Source organism: Filicampus tigris, chromosome 15 (genome assembly GCF_054856515.1).
Source record: "Filicampus tigris isolate MCC_2025a chromosome 15, RoL_Ftig_1.0, whole genome shotgun sequence".
Lineage (NCBI taxonomy): Eukaryota > Metazoa > Chordata > Actinopteri > Syngnathiformes > Syngnathidae > Filicampus > Filicampus tigris.
In genome coordinates this window covers 13,342,425-13,370,411 of record NC_141231.1, presented here as the reverse complement: position 1 = coordinate 13,370,411, position 27,987 = coordinate 13,342,425, and the positions used below count along the sequence as shown (strand labels likewise).

At 41.6% G+C, this 27,987-nt stretch overlaps 1 protein-coding gene across 1 annotated transcript; it reads left to right on the top strand.

The window, feature by feature from the left end:
- Positions 1-6: 6 nt before the first annotated feature.
- LOC147135606 (nipped-B-like protein B) lies at positions 7-27,495 on the top strand. Its single transcript, XM_086053499.1, has 47 exons — positions 7-149; positions 2,371-2,503; positions 3,462-3,627; positions 4,457-4,557; positions 4,861-4,969; positions 5,065-5,222; positions 5,311-5,438; positions 6,163-6,253; positions 6,905-7,423; positions 7,922-9,895; positions 10,102-10,227; positions 10,506-10,634; positions 10,722-10,784; positions 11,246-11,335; positions 11,645-11,754; positions 11,849-11,935; positions 12,182-12,413; positions 12,514-12,662; positions 12,760-12,840; positions 13,732-13,832; positions 13,906-14,032; positions 14,115-14,197; positions 14,386-14,518; positions 15,196-15,339; positions 16,446-16,532; positions 16,617-16,816; positions 16,895-16,997; positions 17,237-17,335; positions 17,422-17,568; positions 18,299-18,433; positions 18,505-18,603; positions 18,685-18,738; positions 18,835-18,943; positions 20,109-20,245; positions 20,327-20,467; positions 20,541-20,634; positions 21,277-21,431; positions 21,946-22,036; positions 22,121-22,294; positions 22,378-22,568; positions 22,730-22,837; positions 23,306-23,506; positions 23,726-23,872; positions 25,398-25,765; positions 26,187-26,361; positions 26,482-26,670; positions 26,822-27,495. The coding sequence occupies exons 2-47, from the start codon at positions 2,440-2,442 to the stop codon at positions 27,179-27,181; spliced, it is 8,529 nt and encodes a 2,842-aa protein (XP_085909625.1). The 5' UTR covers positions 7-149; positions 2,371-2,439; the 3' UTR covers positions 27,182-27,495.
- Positions 27,496-27,987: the final 492 nt, after the last annotated feature.

Below are 27,987 nucleotides of genomic sequence, written 5' to 3'. Positions count from 1 at the left end.
CCCGGACGGTGATTTTGTGCTTTTGTACCCCCTTCAACATTTCCTCCCTAGCGGTCGGGTCGGGGTTACGCTTCCTCCTGTGGCGAGAGACGCCAGGTTTTGTGAGGAGGTGGGGATGCGTCGTTGAAGGCCACCGCCGAGCGAGCGAGGTGAACCCCCCGAGACAGCCACCCTAGCCTGGCCGAGAAATGCGCGGCTAAGGCGGCTAGCTGGTTCCGATCCGGTGCCGGGAGGGATGCAACTTACGGCTAGACATAGCCAGCTAGCCTAGCTACATCTCCAGTATGTTGCTAACCGGCTAACCCCCGACTTACTTTTTTCGGGCGCTGCTTGTATTATTCGTCTACTACGACATTAAGTCACAATAACTAACTCGTTACACACTGACAAGCGTCGTTATGGTGTGATAATGTCGCCATTGTGAGCTTGCAGCGTCCCCCGGAAAAAGCCTTAGTGTGACGGCGTAACAAAAGGCAGGAATTGAGACATGGTTTGGTGGAGTGGCCATCCTTTCTTGTTTTGTTGTTAGCACGGACATGCTAAGCTAACTCGAGACACAGAGGCAGAATTCTGCTCGCTTCTGGTTTATTAACATAATATACTCGCTCTGCTGCGTTGCTGTAAGTTTGTATTTTGTGGAAGGCTGCTCAGTGGAGCATATAGAAGGATGAAAACGCTTGTGATAGCAGCACCTTCTGGGCCAGACTTGCAAGTTACCAAGCAGGCTAGCTTGGAAGGCCTCCACACACTGTTATACCGTAGAAATAACACTAGTAATAATAATAACAACAATAACAGTAACAATAAGACTCCAATAATACAGTGTGTTAGTAAAGTCACTGTGCACACTAATGTTTTTTTTTATCAACACACGATTCAAAATAGAATACTAATGTACCTCTTGAATTACATATATACACAGTTGATTTCAGGCTTTAATATAGTAGCCTTACAGTGTTGGACCACACACAAACAACAATTTTGCAACAACTTTAAAATATACTGACTTAAAGCAATCATTGAGTCGCTAATTACTGTTTGCAAGTGTCTATTATACTGTAGTATACTGTACTACTGCATATATAGTGTCTCTTATCAGTGTTTTCCAACCTGCCATTTTTGCATTGGAAAAATCTCAGGGCACACCACAGAATGCAGAAATTGGCTGTGCATAACCCCTATTCACTCACAAATTGACTGACTCAGTGTGAAATATGGGCCTGTTAAGTTGAACACAAAGCTTATAAACTCACTCATTCTGTTGTCAGAATTGCAACAGGTGGATGCACTGATTTTATTGTGCCTTCTGCCATGTAATGGACGAGCATCGTTCTGCTTATCTGCTTATATGTTGCTGGCATAAATTAACAAAGATGTGTTAGTAATTGCTTAGTAATTTTCAGGAAAGTTAACCCTAACCCTAAACATACAAAAATAACATATATACATGATACATACATGACTGACCAATTGTATCGATTTCTGAAAAAATATTACATTTATCAAATTAGGGCAGAGGAGGTTTTGTCCCAACACCGACTTTCCGAATATCCTGTAAAAGGTGCTGAATTTGAATCCCCATTCATGACAACCAAAGTATGGGAAAATATCCAATAGCAGCCATTTAACTGCTAATTCACATGATTAGAAAAAATATATGTTATTTCTATGGCTGCAGGGGTTGTGTCAGGGCACTTTACATCTGGAGGAGGTCTAGAACCCAATCCATCCTTATACATACATATAAACCAGCCCAACCCTATCTTATGTTAGAAAATCCGATGGCACAACAACAACCCCCACCCAAAAAAAAATCACACAAAAAAAGTAGATATAATGAAGATACATGGTGGTTGTAATTATTTTTCTTGTCACTACACGTAGCTAGAGATGCACTCAAAAACAAATCATTTAATTAATAAAATTCAAACACATTTCTAGTTTGTTGATCAAACTCACCCCTTTGTTTATTTTTCTGGAGTGTACAAGAGATGAGTGTTGGTCGGTGACTCAACTCAGCAACAAGCGGCAGATGTCAGATACAATTCATAAGTATTCTTCAAAAAGTAGGCTTCAAGCTGTTTATTGCAACAGCTATCTGAACATGAACAGTGCAGCAACACATTTAGACAGATAGTATAACAGTACTCACATGCATATATTCCTTATCCTCAATGAAGAACCATTAATAATCCCCCTGAGTCCCCACTACAGTATATCCGTATGTCAGTCCTATACTGCCCCCAGGTGGCCATGGCACACACACTAGAAAGGACAGCACAATTGAAGGACCAAAGTCTCACCTGCTTCATGTCAAAATGGATTCCACCTCCCCTAAAAATGTTGAAATAAATGTCTTATTTTCCCCAGCGTTCTGGAGATGTGAGGAACGGGAAGCCCCTTGGTGATATCGAGCAGCATTTTGACCTCAACTTCAGTATGAATGGTGATATGCCTCATGTTCCCATCACTACTCTCGCCGGAATCGCAAGCCTCACGGATTGTAAGTGTGCTGTTGTCTCTTTCTTCAAGTGCCATTAAATGAGCACCTGAGGTGTTTTTTTTCAATGTACATATTTGTGGGGGTTAGGGAGCAGGCCGAAAGGAGTAGTAGACGCCACAGCCCTAAAAATGTTGACAATTACCTATTTTCATTGTTTGAACACAAAATATACCCCAAACTATGATCCCAAGACACTTGAATATCCTTTCAAATTCATCTAAAACATTACTCTTAAAAGTAAATGGCTCACAGCTAATTTGATTAGAAAAAAATACAAGCACGCTGTATGTCACCGCTTGGCAACCTGTATAAATATGAATTACTACTTTCCTATGAACCATTTTATTGTTTTACAACTCACTGATAAATACTGTAGATGCTCTGTTTTTTTGTAATCATTACACTATCATTCAAAAGTTTGGGGTGTCACACACACACACACGCACGCACGCTTGTGTGTCTTGACATTTGCTCTACCCCTGAGACTGACTCACTTAACCGCTGCAGTTCGATTGTAAAACCCCCAAACTTTTGAATGGTAGCGTATGTATACAACTGTGTGTTTGACATAAAACAACACTAGGAAACACTGATTTCCATATTAAATCTTCATCAAAAACAAGACGAGAAAAGTATTTTCTTTTATTGCAAGCCAATGTAACATTATGCTCAGTTTGAATATGAGCACTGTGCTTAAATACAGGAACATAAAAACTAGCTAAATAATGAATCAATTACAATGTTAGAATGCACACAAAAGTTGAATAAAAATGGTACCTAAATGTTAAAACAACAAACAGTTCCTAAGTACACATTTATTGGACTAAAAGTTAAATACAACTAAACTTAGGCAGTGATTCTTTAATTTATTCACTAGTGTATGTAATCTGGCATCATCGTCACGTTTTCCATTGCAAATCTGCCTTAATCATACCGCTTCCCCCACTCGCCTCCATAGTGTTGAATCAACTTCCACTGCCCTCACCTCTCCCTGCTACCACTGCCAAGAGTCTGCTCTACAATGGACGAATCTCTGAAGAAGTCAGCACCCTTTTGGTGTGTCGTGACGACAACCTGGTAACTCAGCTGGCGCACGGCCTCAACCAGGTGTCCACAGAACACATGTGAGTATCTGCTGTTGTGAGAGGTGGGCTGGTATTACTGGTTTGTAGAGCGGTATCGAAGGCCAAATAGAGCTGGGATGAAGATGCGGCCGTGCTTCCAACACAGAACGCAATCCGCTCCCTGATCAGAATGATATTTGGAACTACCCACATACTTGCGTTCGTTTATTCAGCTTTTTTTTTTTTTCCCAAAAATGTTTCTTTTTTTAAAATATTTTTTTGTTTGGGCAGGTGGGAGTGTGCGTGGTGTTATCCCCATTTTCCCGTAGTTTTTCGTGCAAAACGTATATTGAATGTTTATCATTTTTTGGTGTACACTACAACCTGTGCACCCTATCAGTCTCATATTCACACAAAAGTATTTAAAAATAAAAGAAGAAAAAAAAAATAGGTCATCTTTAACTTATGCGTGTGACCTGCTTCACAGGAAGTTGTTAGCGGTCAGCAGTTGCTTGGAGCTAGCAGTCAGAGCCATTAAAATATATCTGTTTGGTTATTCGTGCATATGCGCACGTGCATCTGCGCACGTGCATCTGACATAAAAAAGTCCGGGGTGGTGAATTACTGCAGGCTGTGAAAGGTGTGTGGATTTGCCATGCTGACACTGAATTGGACTATCGCAGGACGTTGGCTGCTTGAAAAGTACTTGAAATGTTCTAATAATAATAATAATAACAATGATTATGCTGTTTGTTGATCTCTCAATGGTCACAACATTCAGTCACTTCTCTGGTTTTGTAGGATGACGTATATCCTGAAACTAGACCATTGCAAGTGGTCGTATACTGTACATTGTGCGACTGTTGTGTTCTTTTTGTGCGATTCACAGAGAGCTGAAGGACAACTTGGGGAACGATGAGCCCGAGGGTGACATGCCCGTGCTTCTACAAGCTCTTCTGTCCCGAAACCCCAAAATCTTCCGGGACAAAAGTATGACCATGCAGTCGACAGTCGTAAAATGTAGTGCGAAAATGTGTTGACTTCGCCAAGAATGGCTTAGATTAATTGAAGACACTAAATGGCTCATACATGTAAGTGTGAATTGTCATTTGTTTACCTGGCTCATGCAATTGGCTGGCATTCAGTTCAGGGTGTACATCGCTTCTCTTGCCAAAATATTACAAAGTTACATAACTTTCATTATCTTTATTTCATTAATTTTTTTTTTGTTTCCCTAGAGTTAGCATCATGCAGATTTTGTCGATAACTTTTTTCCTTCCCAATTTCCCTTAGGTGTGATCCAACAACCAGCGGTCCAACAGTACAAGATTTCTCCAAACCAGGTGCACAGGAGTCCAGCACCAAATTATCAGCAGTCTCCAGTCACTCAGAGGACGTCTGGGTAAGATAACGGAGAAGTGAATACACCACAGTCTATGCCTTTTTTTTCTTTTTTCTTTTTTTTTATATCTGAAATTACATTGTACCACTTCACAGATGTTTCAGCTCGCCACAGTCCGGGTCCGGAGCTCGGTTCATATCACAGCAGCACCATTCAAACAGCCCCATCCCCAGTCCCTATACTCCGCAGAGTCCTGCTGATTACATGCAATACAGTCCGCCCAGTTACTCTCAACACCAGCAGACGCAGCAAGGTAGCTCCCCAACTCCTCGTGAGAGCAGACACAGTGTATCGGACATAACACATTACTCACTGGCAATGCCATTCACTTTCTGTTCCAGTTGGCGGTAATATTCGGAATCTCCACAACAAAGTGTCAGGACAGCTATCGAGTAACGCATCCAATCATCACGCCAAACCAGGCTCGGATGACGACTATGTCAACATTGCACACAGACTTGGAAATGAGGTATAAAAAAACCCCAACTGCTAACAACGCTGACTTTGAGGGAGTAGCCGAAAGTCAAACAACAACATTGAGGCCACACTCGAAGAAAATTAGAACTACAAATTTATGGGAATTAAGTTGTATATTTTGAGAATAAATCAGTGTGTTTTCAAGAATAGCATTGTATGTTTTCTGGATTATAGCTTGAATTATGCGAGAATAAGGTTGTATATTCTTGAGATAAAATATTGTTGTATTTTCAAGGAAAAGTTTGTTTTTAATGATAGTTTTTACAAGATTTTTTTGGGGGTAAAAAGTCATTTCTGAGAATAAAGGTTTATATTTTCAAGATTGAAACCCTAATTTTGCAAGAATAAAATTTGATGTTTTAGGTTAGATGTTGTGTAATTGCAAGATTAATTCGTAATAATATGAAAATGAATTTGTGTCTTTTTCAGAAAAAAGTTGCATAGTTTTTTGACAAAGAGCTGTATACAGTATTATTTTAGATTAATCTTATATTATGACAGAAAATGTATTTTTTTTTAGAAAAAAAGCTGTTTAATTTTTTAGATAAAACATTTATATTTTTAGGAATCAAGTCATTTAAAATAAATAATATCCCTGCTGTGAAAAGGTCATACATTTTTGTGATTGTGGCTTTAATTTCGTAGTGTAATCTTAATACTTTTATAGACATTAATGCTGAGACACAAAAAAAAAAATCACATCTTGCGTTTGACAGGAAAATGAGCACACCATGATGGCTGCCTTGTTTCCAGTCAAGTCACCGCAGTCTGTGTGTTCCCCGGATGAGAGCGAAGAACCCTCTAAATGTACGTAGCCGTAGAAACCACTACACAGTAGTGAAACGACAGTGGAACCTCTGACCTCCCAACACACTGGTTGACCGCCTAATGACTAATTTCATTATTTCATTACTATTTTTCTAAATTATAAATTTAATGAATCCATTCCAACTTGTGGTGACTGTACAGGCCATGCTTTTCAGTAACAATATAACAGTTAACTGCCATTCAAGTGGGCAAATAAATGAAGTCATTACAATGCAAGGCATATTTTTCCTGAAATTTTGGGTCTTCTGTGGTAAAGTGTATTTTTACACCAAAACGGTGCGTAAATGCGCTACCCTTTTTCTCTGTTTTGACACGCTCGCTATTTCGATGTCTAAACTGAACCCAAGAAACTTGGGGTCAAAATTCCCAAACTTCTGAGGTTCCACTGTATCTTTAAACCAAAATGGTAAGTAAATGTGCCACTATTTTATCTCTGTTTTAAACCTCTGCTCTCTTTATATGTTTCATGAGATTTGCTAAGGCATATCTACCCACAAATTTTGGGTCACATTTCCATTTGTAGGATACAAAATTCTGTGCTTCCACTGTATCCTTTCACCAAAATTGTCCATTGATATGCCAATGTTTTGAATGTGTTTTGAACCTCTCCACTCTCTTGTGTGTCAATAGGGTCCAGACCTCTGCTCATCATGCAGTCGCCTCCTTCTGACGTCCCTCCCAGCGCAGCTCCCAACATGCTGCTCTCCTCCACTGAGCGAAAAAAGAAGCAGAAGCAAAGGAGCAAGGCTGGTGGTGAGCACATGGAGAAAAACGCCTTGTATGACATTGTGAGCTCCCCCATGAAAGACTCTGCCAGGCTGACGTTAAAGCTGTCCAGAGTGAGGAATGTCGACAAAGAACAGTACGAAGCACATTCTCCCAGGACTGATGTGGAGCAGCAAGTGTGCCTAACGAACAGTAAAAACACCTTGCCGAACTCTGACCAAGGCTCGCCATGCAAGTTTGCCACCGAGGAGTCGCCAAACTGTCAACAGGCACCGTTCCAGCCAAACGAAACCGCTGCCGTCTCTGCGGTGGTGCTGCTGGATGACGCCGAGGCAGACATCGACGCTCTGCCGGAGATCGAGAGGACCGAACGCGAGTCTGTCAGCGAGAGAGAGCGATGGTCCAAGGAAGTCCAGGATAAAGGTATCAGAATGCCCTACAGCAGCGCTTTCGTTGCGCCAAGCCAATTGTATCACACTTATCCAGAGAATCTTATCCCGAATTAAATTCTGCCACAGCTTGTTGATAGAACCCAATGACAGAGTTGAGAGACAAATGGTGGTGGCCCACTGAAATAAATTTCTTTCATAATGGTACAGACAAACGTGCATAACAGATCACAGATCCATCCGATGTATTGTAACAACCATTAACGCTATAAGATTTTGAGACACGTAGAGAAATGTAAGAAATATAATTTTAGAACTTTTTTTTTTTACATTTTACTTAAATTTAATGGGATAATGACTACATTAATATTACTGGATTGTTTAATTAAATGCTTGGTGGGCTGGATTTAAGAATGGCGTGTGTCATGTGTGGCCCAACCCCTACCTTAGAACAACAGGTGGAGAACCTTAAGAAGTTGTATCTTATTTGTCTTCATTTCATATACTAAGCTACTATGTTGTCATTTGGCAGACAAACCACTGAAAAAACGCAAGCAAGACTCATACCCTCAGGAACCCGGGGTTGACATGAGTGACGGTTTCACCGTACAAGGCGGCAACACCGGTAACCAGTTGACACCCAAGAAGAAGAATGTGGCAAGTAACGGTTCCGGTCGTCCCGCCTTGATGGTCAGCATCGATCTCCAGCAGGCCGGTCGAGGATTACGGCAGCCGGTTGTGGTTCTGGATGCCAAGCAACTGTGCGACGAGCACATCGTGCACTTCAGTTCCAAGACGGAAGCAGTGAAAGATAATGCGTGCCAACTGACCGATACCAAACAGCAGGTCGACGACTGCAGGAAGTCTGGCTCGGATATCTGTCCGATGGAGAAGAAGGAGAGTCTGCGGGAGTCCAAACACAGAGCTGACGGCGGCAAGTTGGACGGAAAGCGCGGAGACTCTCCGAGACAGAAGGAGAGTCGGGATCCAGACTATCGGCACGGGGAGGAAATGAACGACAATGGTCACTGTCAACCGGAGAACCTAAAAACCTGCAGCAAGGCAGAACAGAACGCCGGCTGTCATAATGAGGACAAAGGCCGGGAGAAGAAGAGGACGAAAGATCACGACGTGGAAAAAGACAGGAGCAGGGAAAAAGATGGGGATAATGACCAAGACGTGGAAAAAGAAAAAGAGAGAGATAGGGATAAGATTAGAGACAAAAACAAAATTAGGCCAAAGGATACAGACAGGAATAGGGATAGAGATAGGGCTAGAGATAAGGTGATGGATGGGGACAGAGTCAAAGATAAGGAAAAGGATAAGGACAGAGATAGGGAGAAGGAGAGAGATGTGGACCGAGTTAGAGATCGGGAGAAAGATCGAGGCAGCGTCCATGGTAAAGATCATGGGAAAGATCGGGTAAAAGAAAAGGACAGAGTTCGGGAGAAAGACAGGGAGAAAGTTCGATCAAAGGAGAAAGAGTGGGATAAGGAGCTGGATAGGACTGATGATCGATTGAAGGAGAAAGAGCGAGATAAGGAGCCCGATAAGGAGAAAGATCGATTAAAAGAGAAAGATCAAGATAGGGTGAAAGATCGAATAAGGGAGAAAGAGCATGATAAGGACAAGGATCGATTAAAGGAGAAAGAGCGAAGTAAGGAGCCGGATAAGGAGAAAAATCGATTAAAGGAGAAAGAGCGCAATAAGGAACCGGATAAGGAGAAAGATCGCTTAAAAGAGAAAGCGCGAAATAAGGAGCCAGATAGGGAGAAAGACCGATTAAAGGAGCGGGAGCAGGAGAAAGAAAAAGATCGAATGAAAGAGAAAGAGCGAAATAAGGAACCATTTAGGGATAAAGACCGATTAAAGGACAAGGAGCGGGATAAGGAAAAGGACAAAACTATGGAGAAGGAGCGAAATAGAGATAAAGGTTGGGAACGAGAGACGGTTGAAGCTAAAGAGAGGGTCAGAGAAGACAAGGCCAGGAAGCACAAACCGCCGATGGGTAACAGCAATAAATTTGACCAGTCTCCTGATGGGATGCCCAAACAGGACAAGGATCACAAAATCAGGCAGGATGGCAGCAAACACTCCAGTGACCTCAGCGGTCGTGAAAGGACAGACAAATCCAGTTTTCCAACCCCGCAAAATGAAAGAGAAAGGAAAGGCGGGGAGGAAAGTAGAGAACTTTCCCATGTGAAAAAAACAAGCGAATTCCCCCCGTACTTGCTGGGGGGAAACTCGGGAGCGCTGAAGAACTTTGTGATACCCAAATTGAAGCGGGACATGGTCGATAAATTTCCCGCGGTCTCGGGCGACGTGGTCAATGTCTGGAAAGAACCACGTGTTCTGCTGGAGAGGAGATCGCTGGTCGAAAACCTCAGAAGAGGCCCGAAACCCGTTGTGATGATGCGACGACTGAACATCGATGCCATACGGAGCATCAAGAAGGAGCTCAAGGAAGCATACAAGTCGCGAAAGTGGTCTTCCAACAAATCGAGAGGTATGGTTTACCATGGATTTTGTTGGAGGTTATCACGTCCCCTTCGTAATTCTGAGGTTTCGGGGGTTTCAATCTCGGCTCTGACCTTCCTGTGTGAAGTTAGCATGTTCTTCTTGCATCGCTTTACTTTGGCTTCCTCACACCTGCCCAAAATATTTGGGGCGTTAGCTGTTTGTTTAGCATTCACTCACTTTTTGTCCTTACAGAGACGTCATTTAGTGCTAAGCGGCGGCACAGTATGACCGGTAAAACTCCAAAGTATACTGCCAATTCTGATGAAGGGGAGGAACGAGATGATGACGGCGACGACAATAACGACTCAGACAATGAGGGTAATTCTTTCCTTTGCAACATTTGCGTGTATATTTAGGTTATGTTCACACTGCAGGGCATGAGGCCCATTTTATTTTTATTTTTTTTGTGAAATCTGATCTTTTTATGTATTTGTTCACATTACAAAAACAAATGCGACTAAAATGTAAATGAGCTCAGTTGATTAGAAGCACCTGTGACTCAAGTCAAATTGTGGCAGGGTTTTTACTTTCTGGAACGGGATTTCTCATCTCTGGTTATTATTGTGTAGAACACTTTTGTCTTTTTTCTGTTTCAGTGATGAGGAAAAGGCGAAGGAAAGACCAGGACAAGTCGTGGAAGTCAGAGTCAAAAAAAGGTCGTCAACATCAACAGGGCTGGAGCTCGGACGAAAACGACGGTGGTCCGCCGCCAAATTTAAGCGATGGTGAGTCACTTGCGCATGATAAAATGTTTAGTTTGTTTGTGTATATTTTGTACACTAAGTGTATTCGTGTGGCATTCTTTCGTTCAGTGGCCAGAAAATTGAAGAAAAAGCATAAAGAGAAAAAGGCGTACGAAAAGATGCGAACTGAGGGTATGTATTTTTTTTTTAATCCTCTAATTGATTTAGTTTGTAATGTTGCTATAATTATTGTTATTATTTTTATGATTTATCAATCACATTTTTGGTGGCTTCAGCATTCCTAAAAATGAGTGTATCCTGGTGAAAATGTCTTTTCGGGTCCAAAACACAACCACCCCAAAGTGCACTCAGTAGAGTTCCCTGGAGAAAAAAATAGCCTTCGATACCAGTTTGACCAATCAAGATGAAATTTGGTGAACGTGTCTATCATAAGAAGACACACAAAAAGGTCTCAAGAACCAATGCTTGAAATTGAACAGGAAGCCGGTAATTTGGGTTTGATGAAGCCTTTTGGGGATTATTTCCATTCATCACTTTTGCATTTTTAATTTCCCATCCCGACGTGTGAAAAAGAAAAGAGTACATTTACAAATATATCCTTGTGAGACGGTTTGCTAACATTTACGCTTCAGATTTGATGGACACGTCCACGTTCAAAAGATTCGCAGCCGGCGTGGACAACATCCTGGAGAGTCTGGAGGACGTGGACATTACTGCCGCAGGTAAACAAAGCTGACTCGCTGTACAGTGGACCCCCACTATATTCCTTGTGGGATTGGGACTGAGCCCAACCGCAAATAGCAAATTTCCCCGAATAATTAATGCCAAGTGATTATGGCTACCTATATTAATAGTTTCAAGTAAATACCAGTATATTACAAACTATGATCTCAAAACACTGTTGTAACAAATTTCACTTATGGCGCCGTGTTGAGTCCGAATTTGTACTGCAGGGCTCAGGTCCTTTTGTTATGTAACACAAAAGGTATCAGCATTATTATAATAATTTTTTTGTGCGGGCTCTCTCCCAGATGACGATGGTGATGATGAAATACCACAGGAGCTGTTGCTCGGAAAGCACCAGCTGAGTGAGTTAGGCAGCGATTCGGCAAAGATTAAAGATATGGGCATCTTTTATAAGGTAGGCGGTGTATGTCCCAGTGTCCCTGTGGTGATCCTTTACACTTGTAATGTCTTATAACAACAGTTCATTTGCATTTGCTTGTTGTTCACAGTTTTCATCTCAGAAATTGGTGAAATTTATGAACGTCCTGGAGAAGAACATTCAGGACAGTGTCAAACTGTCCACATTAATGAACCATGTAAGTTATCACGCTGATTTTATTAGTGTGCAGTTTACACTTAGTCATATTATGATTCTATTTCATTATACAAGTATGTTTTGGTTAAATTACTCACCAAAAAAAGAAAATTAGCAACTTTTTTTCGCCTGTTATACATTTTTCCCCTCATATTTTGACTGTGACAGTCCAGTGAAGAAAATGGATGAATCATTTTCATTAACAGTATAGCTACGGTATTTTGTAATGAGTTGTATTGTATTGAAGGGTAACGACTCCATGGACGAGGAGCGGCTGTGGCGTGACCTTATCTTGGAGCGGGTGACAAAGTCGGCCGACGCCTGTCTGACGGCACTCAACATCATGACTTCGCCGCGCGTGCCCAAGGTGGTGTTCATCGAAGACGTCATCGAGCGGGTGCTGCAGTATACCAAGTTCCACATGCAGAACTCCTTGTACCCCCAGTACGACCCCGCCTACAGGGTAGATTCCCACGGAGGTCAGTAATATCCATCATTGACGCCATAATCAGCTACTTGGCTGTTTTTACAAAGGCATTCAAACATGTTTATTATGTACTTGTACTTTCCTTACGCAAGGCGGGCATAATTCCAAAGGCAAGAAAGCAAAAAGCTCGAGCCATAAACAGAAAACGGTGCTCCTGCTCTACAGCAAAGTGTGTGACATCATCAGCAACCTTTCGGAGCTGGTGGAGATCCAGCTGCTCACAGATAACACCATTCTCCAGGTGAGACTCTCCATTTGTGCTCAAATTTCTTTCATGGCGAAAAGTGTGCGATTGTCATTGTCATCTGATTTGCACTTGTTACCCACTTCCCATGTAGGTGTCCACCCTCGGCATCACGCCGTTTTTTGTGGAGAATGTCAGTGAGCTCCAGTTGTGTGCCATAGCATTGGTGACTGCGGTAGGTTTGACGCCTTACTCTAGTTTGGTTCATATTCCTTGTTTAATTTTTCCAGTAACCATCAATTGGGAGTGGCAATAAACAGTGGGCATCAAACGCTCGATTATGTCTTACACACTCCTTTCTAAGAGTGTATTCGTACCGATAATAGTGTCTGAAACGGGTCAGTGCCGACAATCTTAAATACTAAACATGTTTGATATTTCCAAGCAAAAATCTTTATGCATGTAAAGAAGCCTGATTACTCTCTGGTCCACATACAATGGACAGAATAAACTGTTAAAGCCCTGATTGTCTGTATTCATGTGTGGGTGGTCTGTCAAAGATATGGACTATTTTAGGATTTGAAAAATACGTGTATCGAGCCTAAGTCCGGTCACCTGTAAGTCGAAGTACCGCTGTATTTTGTGTGATGATAAAACTTTCAAGAAGACATATTGTGCACCTTTATCAAAAATTAAAAGGGTTTACTTTGTCTTACTAACATGTCTGTGGCATGCTTTTGTAAAAGTTCCCCATGAATCAAGAAATACATTTTCACACCTCTATTACCCTTTTTTGATGGTTGTGGCCCTGCGAGCGAGCGACTGTACTGTATACTCGTGGATCTTCGCTCAGCCTTGCTGCCAAGTCATGGGTGGAGAACCTCAGTTTGGGGGCAGTTATGATCTAAATTGCGACATCACAATTTGGCCAAATTCCAAAGGATTGCTCACAGACACGTTTTCAAAAATAGTCAGATTACAAAGACACATTTTCAAAAATAGACAGACTAGAAAATAATTACTTGGTTGGTTATTTTCACACTTGATGGGTGAGCAGGCACTCCTGACACCTATTATACCCATTAAAAAGTAAAAAAAATAATACGTCTCTTTTGCTCCTCTGCAGGTGTTCTCCCGCTACAGGAAGCACAGGCAGCTCATTCTTGAAGAGATCTTCAACTCCATGGCCAGGCTGCCGTCCAGTAAACGCAGCCTGAGGAACTTCAGGTAATCCACAGGATGCAGATGACTCGAGTGAATGGGCGCCCATCTAATGACTCTTTCTTAATGCCTTTCACAGGTTAAACAGCAGCGATCATGGAGGCGGCAAGCATATCCAGATGGTCACCGCCTTGGTGCTTCAGCTCATCCAGAGTGTGGTGCAGCTGCCTTCCGCAAAAGATGGAGAAGATGAGCACAATAAGAGGGTAGGCAGCAAGAAATATCTGTAATTTAACACAAATACCTGCAATTGTATTTCATATTTCGGGCTCTTTTTGCTTCTTGCAGGTGGACAAAGACGTCCTCATCACCAATTCCTATGAGACTGCCATGAGGACTGCTCAGAACTTCCTGTCGGTGTTTCTCAAGAAGTAAGTCCATGTCATGCAAGTGTAAAAAGACGTTATCAGCCGTTACTAACCATTGGCCAGTCTTCATGTCCAATGCCTGCGTAATAGTAATGCTATGTACAGTATTCTGAGATAGCCAGTAATATTTCCTGTTTTAATTCAAACCAACACACTACATTGAGATATTAACCTTGTGTTGTTTGTGTCAGGTGTGGCAGTAAGCAGGGAGAGGATGACTATAGGCCCCTATTTGAGAACTTTGTCCATGACCTCCTGTCCACTGTCAACAAACCCGAGTGGCCCGCTGCTGAATTGCTGCTCAGTTTGCTGGGTCGCCTCTTGGTAAGCCTTGTCATTTCCTCCGTTCAATCAAATGTTTTCCACGAAACAACCTCGTATGTTACCCTTGGAGTCACTGTTGTTGAAAACTAAAGACCAAGGCCGAAATCTTGGGGTGCTGATAGATTCGGCTTTCAACGGTCATATCAAATGAATATACAGCTTTTAGCTGAAAAAACAAATCCGCAATGAAGGATTGCATGCTCGAAGCAGATCAGGAGCAGCTTATCCGTGCTTTTATCGCAAGTAGACTTGATTATTGCAATGGTCATCTGACTGCACCCAGTCAAAAGAGCATCCGGCTCATTCAGAATGCTGTCGCTAGTAGGGCTCTGATGTCTGTGGACTCAGGTTAATTAGTGGCGCCCAGGTTTCAAAGCAAACACGGTGAAGCGGCATTTAGCTGTTATGCTGAAAACAAATGAAATAGTTGCCATCAGAGGTTAAATCAGCCCCAAACATAAAAGCTTTTAAATCCTCATTAAAAAGGATGTTTTTTTCCCTCCCCATTCCTTTGATTTAAGCCGTTTAAGCATTTTTAAATTCAATTTCACTCTATGGTCTTTTAGTAAATTCAGAAAGCTAGTTTTTTTTCTTTCCTTGGCTTTTAAATGCCCTGTGTATGAAATATGGGATATAAATAAAGTTGCCTTACCTATATTTGTTTTCTTATCATCCAGGTGCACCAGTTTAGTAACAAGCAGACAGAGATGGCGCTTCGGGTGGCGTCGCTGGATTACCTCGGCACCGTCGCTTCTCGCCTGCGTAAAGACTCTGTCAATTGCAAGATGGACCAAAAGGCCATTGACCGCATTCTTAAAGAGGTATTAAAAAAACTATTGTAGCTCTCTAAGGGGGCGAGTTTGACACCGGAAACTGTCAAAAGATTTGTGGCTTCTCACTTTTTTTTTTTTTTTTTTAAATTCAAAAGTCACTCGAGAGTCTGCATACTTGCCATGTATTAGGGATGTTCCGATCGATCGGGCACCGATAATGATTGGCCGATTTTCGTGAAAAATTACTTGATCGGCATATTCGATCAAAGCCTTTTATTGCCGATCCAAAAATCCGATCTCCCGCAGCTCATGCTTTGCGGCCTACAGCCATGAGAGACCAGCAAGCATCAGTGTTGCGCCCCCAGTGTTGCCCCATTTTAATAACAATGTTCGAACGAGGCATATGTATTCCAAAAGACAAAATACACGTGGTATTGAGCAATAATACGATGCGTTACTTTTTTCTTGTTGACAAATGCACAAGATAGTTTGTCTATGCACAAGACAAGAAACCCAAGTTCCTGTGTCGTTTCAATTTAGGAACTCACTGAATAGTTTATTCAAGTGAAGCCTGCATATGACTATTTTTTCTACTTTGATTATATTCTGAACCATGCAACGTTTAGGTGGCATGTTATTTATTTTACTTTTTGCATAATTAAGTCCTTTGAAACTGCTGATTATTTTGATCTGTTAAATCTCTTACTAAAAGCTGTTTTTTCAATTAGCTTTGTGACTGAGTAATTGTTGTATTGTGCCAGCAACTGTTTTGTATTTCTTCATGCTTTTGAAAATATACCGGTATATAGATTTTTGTCAAAATTACGGCAATAATATTGCTGTTTTTTTTTCCCCATATAATATTGCATAATATCAGTCACCATAAATAAATAGAAAGATATACAGGTATTCCATGTGATCGGAATCGGTATCGGCCGATCTCACTCATGCATAATCGGTATCAGTGTCATAAAACCTGATCGGAACATCCCTACCATGTACAGCAAGTAGCAAAAAAAACTAGCAAACAAACACGAACAAATAATAAAAACCTCATAATTCCAATCTTAAATAGTAATACTAACCATTTGAAATTGTATCATGGTTTATTGGTAAACCGTTTGTTCTTAACGCCTGACTAATCATCTTTGCAGTCTCCCGGTAATGATGAGACGCAGCAACTCCAGAGGGTCCTGCTGTGCTACATAGAAGAGAGCAGTGAAATTGATCCCGCTCTCGTTGTGAGCATGTGTAATTTGTCCCATTAATCATTCCGCTCAACTCGTATAACAGGACACTCACTGCTGGCACTGTGCTTCACACAGTTTGCCAGGAATTTCTACATCGCCCAGTGGTACAGGGACATCACGAGCGAGGTGGACAAGGCAATGAAGTCGCACGATGACGACGACGACCCAAAAGCTTCATATGCCGCCATCAACGTCGACTCCAATGAGGAGATTGTGCAGAGGGCCGAATTGCGGAAAAAGTTCTTGCGCAAGGTTATCAGAAACTCTCACACCAGGTAAAAATAACTCTTAACTTTCTGGATCAGTCATCCTTCACTTTATTCCTCTGTTAATCACTCTCGTATTTATTTCAGGATCAGCTCTGACGCAGTGGACTACAAGGACTCTTGTTTGATTGTCCGATACCTAGCCTCTATGAGGCCGTTCTCACAGAGTTTTGACATTTATTTATCACAGGTAAAGTAGTCATGTAACATTATGCGGGTTATTCACGCCAATACAAAATGAAAATATTATCATGAGACGCCACAGATTGCTTACTGCTCTCCTAGCGTGTAGTGTAATGTACTCCCGATGAGCAACACCTCACCACACACGTATTGTCTGTCGTAGTACCAAGGCTTACTTTAAAGACGAAGTTTGCAGTTTTGAAAACTGGTATCAATATTTACGCTAACACTTTTGGTCATGTGTAGATCCTGAGAGTGCTCGGCGAGAGCGCCATCGCAGTCAGAACGAAAGCCATGAAGTGTCTGTCTGAGGTTGTGGCTGTGGACCCGAGTATTCTAGCAAGGGTGAGATACTCCCATATTATTGTTTTGCGTATTCTTGGGGTTTTACTCGTGAACTGACAAATCTTTTCCATTTCCCTGTTCTTCAGTCCGACATGCAGCGTGGCGTTCACGGCCGCCTCATGGACAACTCCACCAGCGTGCGTGAGGCCGCCGTGGAGCTCGTCGGACGCTTTGTGCTCAGTCGACCTGAGCTCATCGAGCAGTACTACGACATGCTCATCGAGAGGATATTGGTAATTCATTCTCCTTTTTTTTTTTTTGTGTGTGGAGAGGATGTCAAATGTGTTTCCATCGCGGATTACATACTCTAATTACGGTTGGGAAACAATATGAATATATGAAAGCACGCCAATAATCTTGGTTCAGTGGGGACCTTGGTTTTAAGTTCATTGTTCGGTTCACATTCAGTACAGTAAGGGAACGAAATATAAAACATAAAAATTCTTATTTGTTGAAAAGATGCAGTGATAAATTCCCTAAAGAAAGACATTCACAAACAAAATATTGGTAATGTATATGGACCGAGCTCTGCGGCGACTACGGAAAATCGGCGAATAAATGATGCCAACTCATAAATTATTGTAATTGCCTGTAGAAGCCACAAGATGGCGGAAAATGTGTTGTTTTCTATTAGACAATGCTATGGCTTGACTAAATGAAGCGCCTACATGGTTCACTGGCACAAAGATGCAACCCGGTGGCAACAAATCCAGTGACTGAAAGTTCAGCTGTTTGAATCTCAGTTTTTTTGTTGTTGCGATTTTGCGTGTTGGTCTTGCTAGTTCACGAGACACATAAAATGATATTGGACGGACCTTTGGTTTTGGCCCCTGTGTTCTACATGATACAAATTTAGCTTAGCTCCTGGCTTTAACAAGTCCACAAATATACCTCCCACATTTGCAGGCGAATTGGATTGATTGAATCCGGTTTAGCTGACCTATTTTGTTTTCTTCAAAACAGGACACGGGTATCAGCGTGAGGAAGCGAGTAATCAAGATCCTGAGGGATATTTGTTTGGAGCTGCCGGACTTCCACAAGATCACCGAGATGTGTGTCAAGATGATCCGAAGGGTCAACGACGAGGAGGGGATTAAGGTTTGTTTAAGTCAAAACCTTCTTCCGGGAGCTTTGTTCGTTTTATCCAACTTGTTTATTTGATCCTGTAGAAACTGGTGAATGAGACCTTCCAGAAAATCTGGTTCACACCCACACCCAGTCATGACAAAGACGCCATGATCCGAAAAATCCTGAACATCACAGATGTGGTGTGTAGTTGATTTGGTGGAGTCGATGCAATGCTGTATGTTGATGCAGATGCATGATCTTTTACTTCCTTTTCATTCCAGGTGCTTGCGTGTAAAGATTCTGGCTATGATTGGTTTGAGCAACTCCTCCAAAATGTAAGCTTTTGAATTGAATGTGATTTTCCATATCTAGGATTTATGGTTACTTCTTTTTAAACATTTTGTCCTTCACCTTTTTGTTCTTTTTCTTAGCTCCTTAAATCCGAAGAAGCCGCTTCGTACAAACCTGCTAAGAAGGCCTGCAGTCAACTGGTGGACAATCTGGTGGAGCACATGGTGAAATATGAGGAGTCCATTGCAGGTAAATAGAGAAATTGATTTTGTGTTTGCTTCAAAAATTTGGGCAGGCAATTTCATGTTTACCATGAAAAGGCATCATATACTTACTCCCTTTGTGCGCCATAATTTCATGCTTCATTGCCCTTTGACAATGTTCTCTTTCTGGTGTGTTCGCCCTGGCCACATAGTAGCTCGTAAGACTCAGTAAGCCGCAGTAATATTAGTCACTTTTCTCAGAGGAAAAAGATTATATGGCTGTGAGCATAGTTTGGCACTACATCAAAGAGTGTTTGATGCTCCAAACATAATTTCGTTGTTCCTGTGACAATGACAATAAATGTTGAAATCTGAAATCTGAGTATAGTTTGTCTGTCTACATGTTTTTCCACATTAACAGTGTCTAGACCAGTGGTGCTCAACCTTTTTGCCCTGTAACTATTCACTGCCCGGGGCGGGGTTCTGGCCGTTCGGTTGTATGTGTGTGTGTGTGTGTGTGTGTATGTATGAGGGTGGGTTGGGGGGGGGTGGTGGCGATGCAACGCTACAATAATAAACGTGAATCCACAGGTTTTTTTTTCCCCACCAATATTGGATGACTTTATAGCCTTAGCAATGCAGTTTGCCACCAAGTATGACACTCCCAAGGCACTTACATTCGTTGACGAATCAGTTTTGAAGTCTGCATTGACTCTTCGCATATTGTGCTGAGCGGGCTGGGCTGACTTTGTGCGAGGGAATCACTTGTCACCGTAAATCCATATTTCAAGTACGTCTTCTGGTATTGTGAAATGTACTTTTCTTTTTCTTTTTGGGTATAGAGTCTTGTGTTGAATTCTCACTGGGCCTTTTTCCCATTGCATTTTTCCAAATATGTCTGTTTATTTTACTCGTTTTACTAGCATTTGCATTTAATATTGGCATTACACGGGAGAGAATCCGGTCACTTTTCAAAATAAAAGATTTTTCAGCCTTGGATAATAAATAAACTGGAGTTTTTTTTTCCTTTCATCAGTGCTTTTCTTTCAATAATGAGGCCATATGCCGTGACCATAAACTTCTGAATGGTACTTTTCAAAAAATAAATGTAGATGATTTTTTTTATCAACTATGGACTTATTTTATTAATTTTAAGAATATATATGTATTTTAAATATCAACCGTGTCTGTATTCTGTGTGTGTGCTTCAGAGTGTGAGGACAAAGGCGTCAACTCCGGTCGCTTGGTGTCGTGCGTCACCACACTGTATCTGTTCAGCAAGATCCGACCCCAACTGATGGTTAAACACGCCATGACCATGCAGCCCCACTTGACCACCAAGTGCAACGTGAGGAGCAACTGCTGCTGATTTATTGTAACATACCGCCCTCTAGTGGCAGAAATAACAGCCGGCTCCGTACTGTTGCAGAATCAGAATGACCTCATCGTGATTTGCAATGTCGCCAAGATCCTGGAACTGGTCGTGCCTCTGATGGACAGTCCCAGCGAGAATTTCCTCACCACCATAGAAGAAGATCTCATGAAGCTCATCATCAAATATGGAATGATGGTCTGTTTGATTTGCAACATTTTTGGTCTGTGTAAAGCTGGTAGTAATGTCAATTGTGTGGTCTGCTTCTCAGGTTGTGCAGCACTGCGTAAGCTGCCTTGGTGCTGTGGTAAACAAGGTCACACACAACTACAAGTTTGTTTGGGCTTGTTTCAATCGTTTTTATGGTAAGGCTGTTACCTGTAGCTTTAAAGGAGACATTCAGCATTTTTTTTTTTTTTTACAATTTTAAATCAGGTGTCTTATTAGCACGTCTGTAGCATGCATTGTTCAAAATACCCCAAGGATTAAGAATTTTCGAACATATGACACACGCTATTTTTTTGTCTTGCTGAGACTAGCCAATTTTCTCATGCAAGTAAACCAGACCTCATCTTGCCCATTTGCTGTAAGGCAAAGTCAGCTGTCGTTACCTTGACAACCAAGGGGCAGAGCCTGGTCTTTGCCACCGTAGAGGCACTTGCCGGCAAGTGTATGCGTCACAGCGGGCTAGATTTCACGGGCAAGTGTGCATTTTCCGCTGGACCAATGATGAGTCTGGCTTTTGATGCAATGACAACCAGGGAGCCTAAGCTTTGCATGATCACACCGGTCGGAATATTAACTTGAGGAGGCAACACTACATACACTACAATGGGTGTACATGGACACATGACTAAACACAAATAATACTAGTAGAGTATGTCCCCTTTAAAGTTAACCCAAATGTGGCCACTGCACACATTTATTCTTGATGGACGCTTCGGTTTTAAGATCTTGCCTTGCTGTTAGATAAACATGGCTAAGGTTTTTACTTCCTCAATTCATAGGTGCCCTGGCCAAACTCAAGACCCAGCACCAGGAGGACCCCAACAGTCCCACCTTGGTGACAAACAAGCCCACACTGCTGCGCTCGTTGTTCACGGTCGGTGCTTTGTGTCGACACTTTGACTTTGATCAAGAGGAGTTCAAGGGTGCCAGCAAGGTAGATTTCCTGCTTCACCGTGCACAATATTCAAAATCATCTTTATTTGCCAAGTATGTTAAAACGCAATGAATGTGTCTCTGTTTGTTGGAACCACTTGAGTACTACAGTAAAAAACAAAAACCCTTATGAAAAAATGACATTTTGGGCATCCAGAAAATTATTCAGTCAACTCTTGAAGCAATATAAGGGTCAGTATTACTACAGAGTGCCTTGGGTGTCATCAGAATAACTCAGTCATCATGAAAATGTAGCAAACTAATAACATTTTTAATTCTTACTTTAAATGGCCAAAGCGCTTAATGAAGTTCTTACTGAGTGGCCGCTTAGAGTTGACCCATGTGCAGTTCTAACAGCATAACACTTCTATGAAGTTCAATGTAAAATTTGAACTGCTTTTTTGGGTGAAATGGGTAAATATTAACGGCACCATATGGTGTTATTGACTCATTATGCGTCCTATAGTGCACTAATACTGATCAATAACCTTTACAACAATTGTTATGTCTTCTAGCTCATCATTAAAGACAAAGTCTTGGAGCTTCTTTTGTATTTTACCACTCACAAAGATGAGGAGGTCCAAGTCAAGGCCTTGATTGGTTTAGGTACATCAGCGCATTTTAACACTCGACCCTATGTTCTGTCTAGTTCTTTTCCCTCCATATTTACATGATGTCTGTCGCTTCAAGGCTTCCAGTTCATCATGCACCCGGAGCTGATGTTCGTGCAGGACGTGAAGATTCTCTACAACAGCACCCTGTCCGACGAGCACAGTCTGGTCACTCTGAAAATCCAGGTGCTTAAAAACATGCAGACATATCTACAGGAGGAGGACTCGCGAATGCAGGAGGCCGACCGTGACTGTGAGAAAAATCAATCCTTCGCAGATCACCGCTCTTTGTTCCATCGCCTCGTCACCTTGATGTGTTTGTTTTTGACGACTCAGGGAAGGAGAAGGCCAAACAGGAGGATCTGAAGGAAATGGGCGACATCTCATCGGGTATGAGCAGCTCCATCATTCAGATCTACCTGAAGCAGGTGCTGGACTCCTTCCTGCACACGCAGTCCACGGTGCGCCACTTTGCTCTCAGCGTTATAACGCTGACGCTCAGCCAGGGCCTCATCCATCCTGTGCAGGTACTCACTCATTGGTAGTATTTCCATTTTTTTTCTTCAAAACGTAATCCACTATTTTCAGCGGAAAATCCCACCTACTTGTGATTTTTCTATGGCGTGGTTAAAAAAGTCAGAACAGTTGACACCCTTGCAATAAACAGTTGTGTGTTTTGTTTTTTTAGTGCGTGCCCTACTTAATTGCCATGGGAACGGACCCTGAGCCAACCATGAAGAACAAGGCTGATCAGCAACTGGTGGAAATTGACAAGAAATATTCAGGATTTATCCATGTAAGTGGACTCACAAAGTGTACAAGCATTTACAGGGGGTCTTCGGTTTATGACGGTACCTGCATATGACTTTCTGAGCAGCACATGCAAGTGGTCATATGGCACACCAAGTCACATTCATTGAGCCAGCAGCGTTTTTATACACCGGTACAAATTAGCTTACATTGCCGCCTGAGGAACAGTCCTCTATCGAAAACTGAGGATGCCCCTTTTTACAAGCAATTACTAATAACACCAAGAAATATATGGATGTGGAAGCCTACACCATCTTCTTTTTAAAGCTACTGGATTTGTATCAGAAATGTTGTTCAAACAAACAGCCAGGTTCCAATTATAATCGAGCTTGCAAATTTCACATATGAGGGCCTGAATCAAAATTCAAACTCCGAAACTCTTGACTGAGGCAGATGTGCTAATCACGAGAACAGCAACAATTCCTTGATGAACTGCGGTTTTGTGAACCGACAGATGAAAGCCGTAGCCGGGCTGAAGTTGTCCTATCAGATCCAGCGGGCCATCGCCGGATCCACAAACGCGATCCTCCGGGGCTTCCGTCACCACGACACCGACGTGGCCCTCTGCTCTCATCTGTACACTTTGGTCCGGGGGAACCGCCAACATCGGCGAGCGTTCCTCATTTCTCTGCTCAACATGTTTGATGACAGCTCCGTAAGTACTATACAGTAATAAGAATTATATTCCTGGGTATGACATGGCCATAACATAAAACCTCAGGTTTTTTTCACCAACATCAGATGTTAACATATTATTTCTGATCTGTAATCGACCAGACCCCAAAACGGACTCTATTAATCAAATCATTTTCCATCCCTACTGTTGGGTGTGTTTCAAGTTTATTGAATGGATATTCTCTTTGCCCTTTTCCAGAGAACCGAGGTGAACTTGCTGCTATTTGTGGCAGACAACTTGGCCTGCTTCCCATACCAGACACAAGAAGAGCCACTTTTCATCATGCACCACGTGGACATCACTCTGTCCGTCTCTGGGAGCAACCTGCTGCAGTCTTTTAAAGAGGTGAGAAGAGTTTGTTCGGCTCGACATCCAGCCTTTTGCTTTTGTTCCGTATAGCTTTTCTCTACACTCTCAGAAAAAAATGGCACTGTAGGTTGGGGTGATCCAATCAGGGCTTTATGCTGCCGATTCCAATACCATTCATCCATGATCCATCATCCAATACCGATTGGGATCACGTCTATTAGTTGCACATTTTTCAATTTTAGAGCTGCTCACTAACTATTATAGTATTTTTTGTAATAATGACTGAATCTGTCAATAATTTTTTTTTAATTAATTGATGAGTCAGATTTAAAAAAAACAACAAAAAACATTTGATCCAAATGTACATCCGTAAGTACCGGTATACAAAAACAAGGTATTCTTTCAAATTGGTAAATTTTTGGTTCACTTCTTGGTTTGGTCTATAACATGTAAAATATGGAAAATGTTAATCATTGTTTTCCTAATTAAAAGCAGATTGTAGGGACTTGTCTACTACCACTTCGTCCACGACCCTTTTGATCACTGATTTGAGTTCAATTTTGACTTCTTGTACTTGAAAATGGAAAACAACGGAATGCTCATCAGAATAAAGTAACAAATATTTCATCTCTTAAATCATACTTGTTTAAACCAAAATCCACAACAAAAAACGCCAAAGTACAAGACATGATCCGGCTTGTCGAAAAATTGTTTGCTTCCTCCTAATCAGTGACACCTGTCACCTCAGGAAACCCCAAATTTAACCTGTCAGGCCACCACCCCCAATTCGGCACAGGTCAAACAAAAACACCGCCCCTTGGTTGTTGGAGGATTAACAAAAATATACAAAGCAAAACATGAGGCTCCTACACAGATGATGGCAAATGAATTATTTGGATTAAACACAAAGATACTGAAACTGGTCAGCAGGAAATTTTAATCAGGGATGACATAATGTCCCTAAACATATTTTTGATGACAATGAAAGAATGAATGAATGAATTTAAAAAATGTCTTTCCTTTTTTTTTTCTAGCACATCAGGTTTTTGAGATCTTTTTTTGGTTTGTTTTTTAAGTTTGACCTTAAAAGCTATTGCAATAAGGATTTTACCATGCGTTGTAATTCATAGCTTTTCGACATTTCAGAAAATAAATTCACCTGTTGCTGAACCTAACCCTTAGTTCCTAAATATTACCACATATATTATTATGTTACATTCTTGTTTTATTATTAATAGTATGAAAACCTGATGTGCTGGAGAAAAAAATGAGGGCAGATTGGGAATCAGTAACAAGACATTGGACCCTTGAAGGTACAAATTCTTCTATTCTGACAGCGTAGCGCTGAAATGATGACACGCTGTGAAAATTATCGCGATTATCATGACACAAATGCAAACGATTATTAGGAATACTGTAGTTAGCCAAGCAAGTTCTCTCTCTTGACCTTTAAGTGAAAAGAAGCATATACGCAATGCAAAACGTATTAACGATGATTCAATTCAAATTCACTATGTTTTGTGGGTAAACCGTTTCATCCCTTCTTTGCTCCCCTGTGTAGTCTTTAAGAAAAGGACCGATTCCACGGCCAAAGAAGATAAAGAAGAAGAAGAAGAAAAAGAAGAAGAAGAAGACAAAGCCTCGGAAGATGCGAGACAGCTCAGACGACAGCGATGAGGGCAGCAGCCGATCCAGCAGCAGTAGCAGCAGCAGCAGCAGCAGTAGTAGCAGCAGCAGCAGCAGCAGCGAAGAGGAGGTAGAAAAGGTCCACACGCGATCTGACTCCGACATGGATGACGAAGACGTGGTGATGGCCCGCCTCCCCGAGGACCCGAAGCCTCTGCTGGACTTTTCCCTGGCTTCGCAGGGAATCTTACTGCTGCTCATGCTCAAACAACACCTCAAGAATCTATACGGCTTCTCAGACAGGTAAACCAGCATTGGAATAATCCGTGTAAATTAAAGGACAAAAAAATATTAATAATAATCTTTAAAATATTTAGATTACATTGGATTAATCTTGATTTTAAATTAAATGTAGTTATCACAATATTTTTTTAAATCAAACCACACAAAAAAAATTCTCATGATTTTAATCAAACCAAAAATATTCAAATGAAACCAAACAAATAAATCAAGCCCAATAAAATGATTTCATTTCCTTACAAATGCAAAATTTAGAGACATCTCATTTAAATGTTTTTTCAAGTAAAAAAAAAAAAGAAATAAAATAGTAATATATTGAAGACAAACGCTTTAGAAAATGCATGGGTAGAAAGTCTTTTGAAAAATGATTTATCAACCTTTATGTTAGCACTTCAGCTCAAAACATATTGTTTTCATCCAACAGCAAAATCCAGAAGTATTCACCGACGGAATCGGCCAAGGTGTACGACAAGACGGTGAACAGGAAATCCAAGGTGCACTTCAACCCTCGCCAGACTTTGGACTTCCTGAAGGTCGGTCTGTCCAGCTCGGACATCAGCCATGAGACCAGGAAGGACATCGTCAAACAGTACTTAGACGTAAGAATTTGTTTCTGTGAACTCATTGTTTCCTTCTGGTTCAATCAGATCATTAAATCTACATTTTGAGATTATTTCAGGGGCTATTATGAAATAATTTGACTGACGTTTTTGTCACAGTTCAAAGTGCTTATGGAGCACCTGGACCGCGAGGAAGAGGAAGAGGAGGGCGAAGCCAGCGCCAACGCCAGAAACAAAGCAATTACCTCGCTGCTCCGGGGCCCCAAACCCCGAAACCACAATCACAACAATCACACGGCGCCAATCGAGTCCGAGGATGAGGACAGTGAGGATGAAGACCCCCCGGCGGTAAGGAAATACATCTTAGATCTTGTATTTTCTGAGATCTCATATACTGTCTGATTTTGGGGGGATTTCCCTACCTTTGATGAAAATTGGTACTATGTGGATTTTATACAATCACCTCTATAAAAAGCCAACAGCTTCTTTTTATCCACAGCAGAAGTCGCGACGTGGCGACGACTCGGCAGAGGATTCCGGACACATGAACGAGAGTGTGGACGTGACGGACGTGGTGGCAATCTGCTGTCCCAAATACAAAGACAGGCCGCAGATTGCCAGGGTGGTGCAAAAGACCAAAAGCGGCTACAGCGTACACTGGATGTCCGGTTCCTACTCCGGGCCCTGGGCTGTGGCCAAGAAACGGGACGGTCGCAAAAAGGTGCCTTGGTTGGACAACATCAAGGAGTCAGACATTATTTATAAGAAAATCTCCTTAACGAGCGGACACAAGCTGACAAACAAAGTGGCACAGACGTTACGGGCGCTATACGCCGCCAAGGACGGGACTAAGCATTAGATAATACTCTGGCAACACCACATGGATCCAGTATGTTACAGAGAGACATTCAAAGCTCTTTCTATTTAAGGACCTAATAGACCAAGTTGAAGTTAACACACCAGAAGGAAATGTTTCGAAAAACATTGGGTGGGAGCTCCTTCGCTGTTGTGCAGCAACCCGATTCATTTTTACTCCCACTGACTGTATTATAGTTGAACTAAAAAAAATTGTTTATATCTGAAAATAATTCTGTAAAAAAAAGAAAAAAAGAAAGTGAATGTTGGAAATTAGTGTATTGACGTTCTTAATAAAGTGTTTTTTGGACTTTAAAATAGGCATCAAAGGAATTTATTCACAAGGTCAAAAGCTCAGGAACTGCACTTGTTTGTGAAAAAAGATTTTGAAATTATACATCACAGTACAATTTTCTGTACGTTTGTCCTCGGTAGGGTCACGGGTGAGTTGGATCTTATCCCAGCTGACTTTTGGTGTGAGAACTGGAGTACACTCTGGACTGGTTCCCACTTTATCACAGAGCACATATCAACATACCTCTACACTCACATTCATGCCTACGAACAATTTAGAGTCAAGAAGCTAACATGTCAAGATTCAAATCTTGAAACACCCAACTATGGGTCGACAAGCTAACCACTCTTCCACTGTGTTAAAAAAAATCACAATAAAAATCACATGGTTGTAAAAAAAAAACGTTTTCATAAATTGTGAAAGTACACAACGTGAATCTCCACATAGGAGTTTTGAACATCTTGACTGAGAGGCAGACTGAGTAACAACTGTCCTGCTAAAGGTGATCATAAATG

Excerpts from the sequence above, each read along its gene's own strand:
- LOC147135606 (XM_086053499.1), top strand. The coding sequence starts at position 2,440 with ATGAATGGTGATATGCCTCATGTTCCCATCACTACTCTCGCCGGAATC. Across the intron at positions 18,434-18,504 it reads ACGACGAGGAGGGGATTAAG|AAACTGGTGAATGAGACCTT; the intron begins GTTTGTTTAAGT and ends TTGATCCTGTAG. Across the intron at positions 20,246-20,326 it reads ACTTGACCACCAAGTGCAAC|AATCAGAATGACCTCATCGT; the intron begins GTGAGGAGCAAC and ends GTACTGTTGCAG.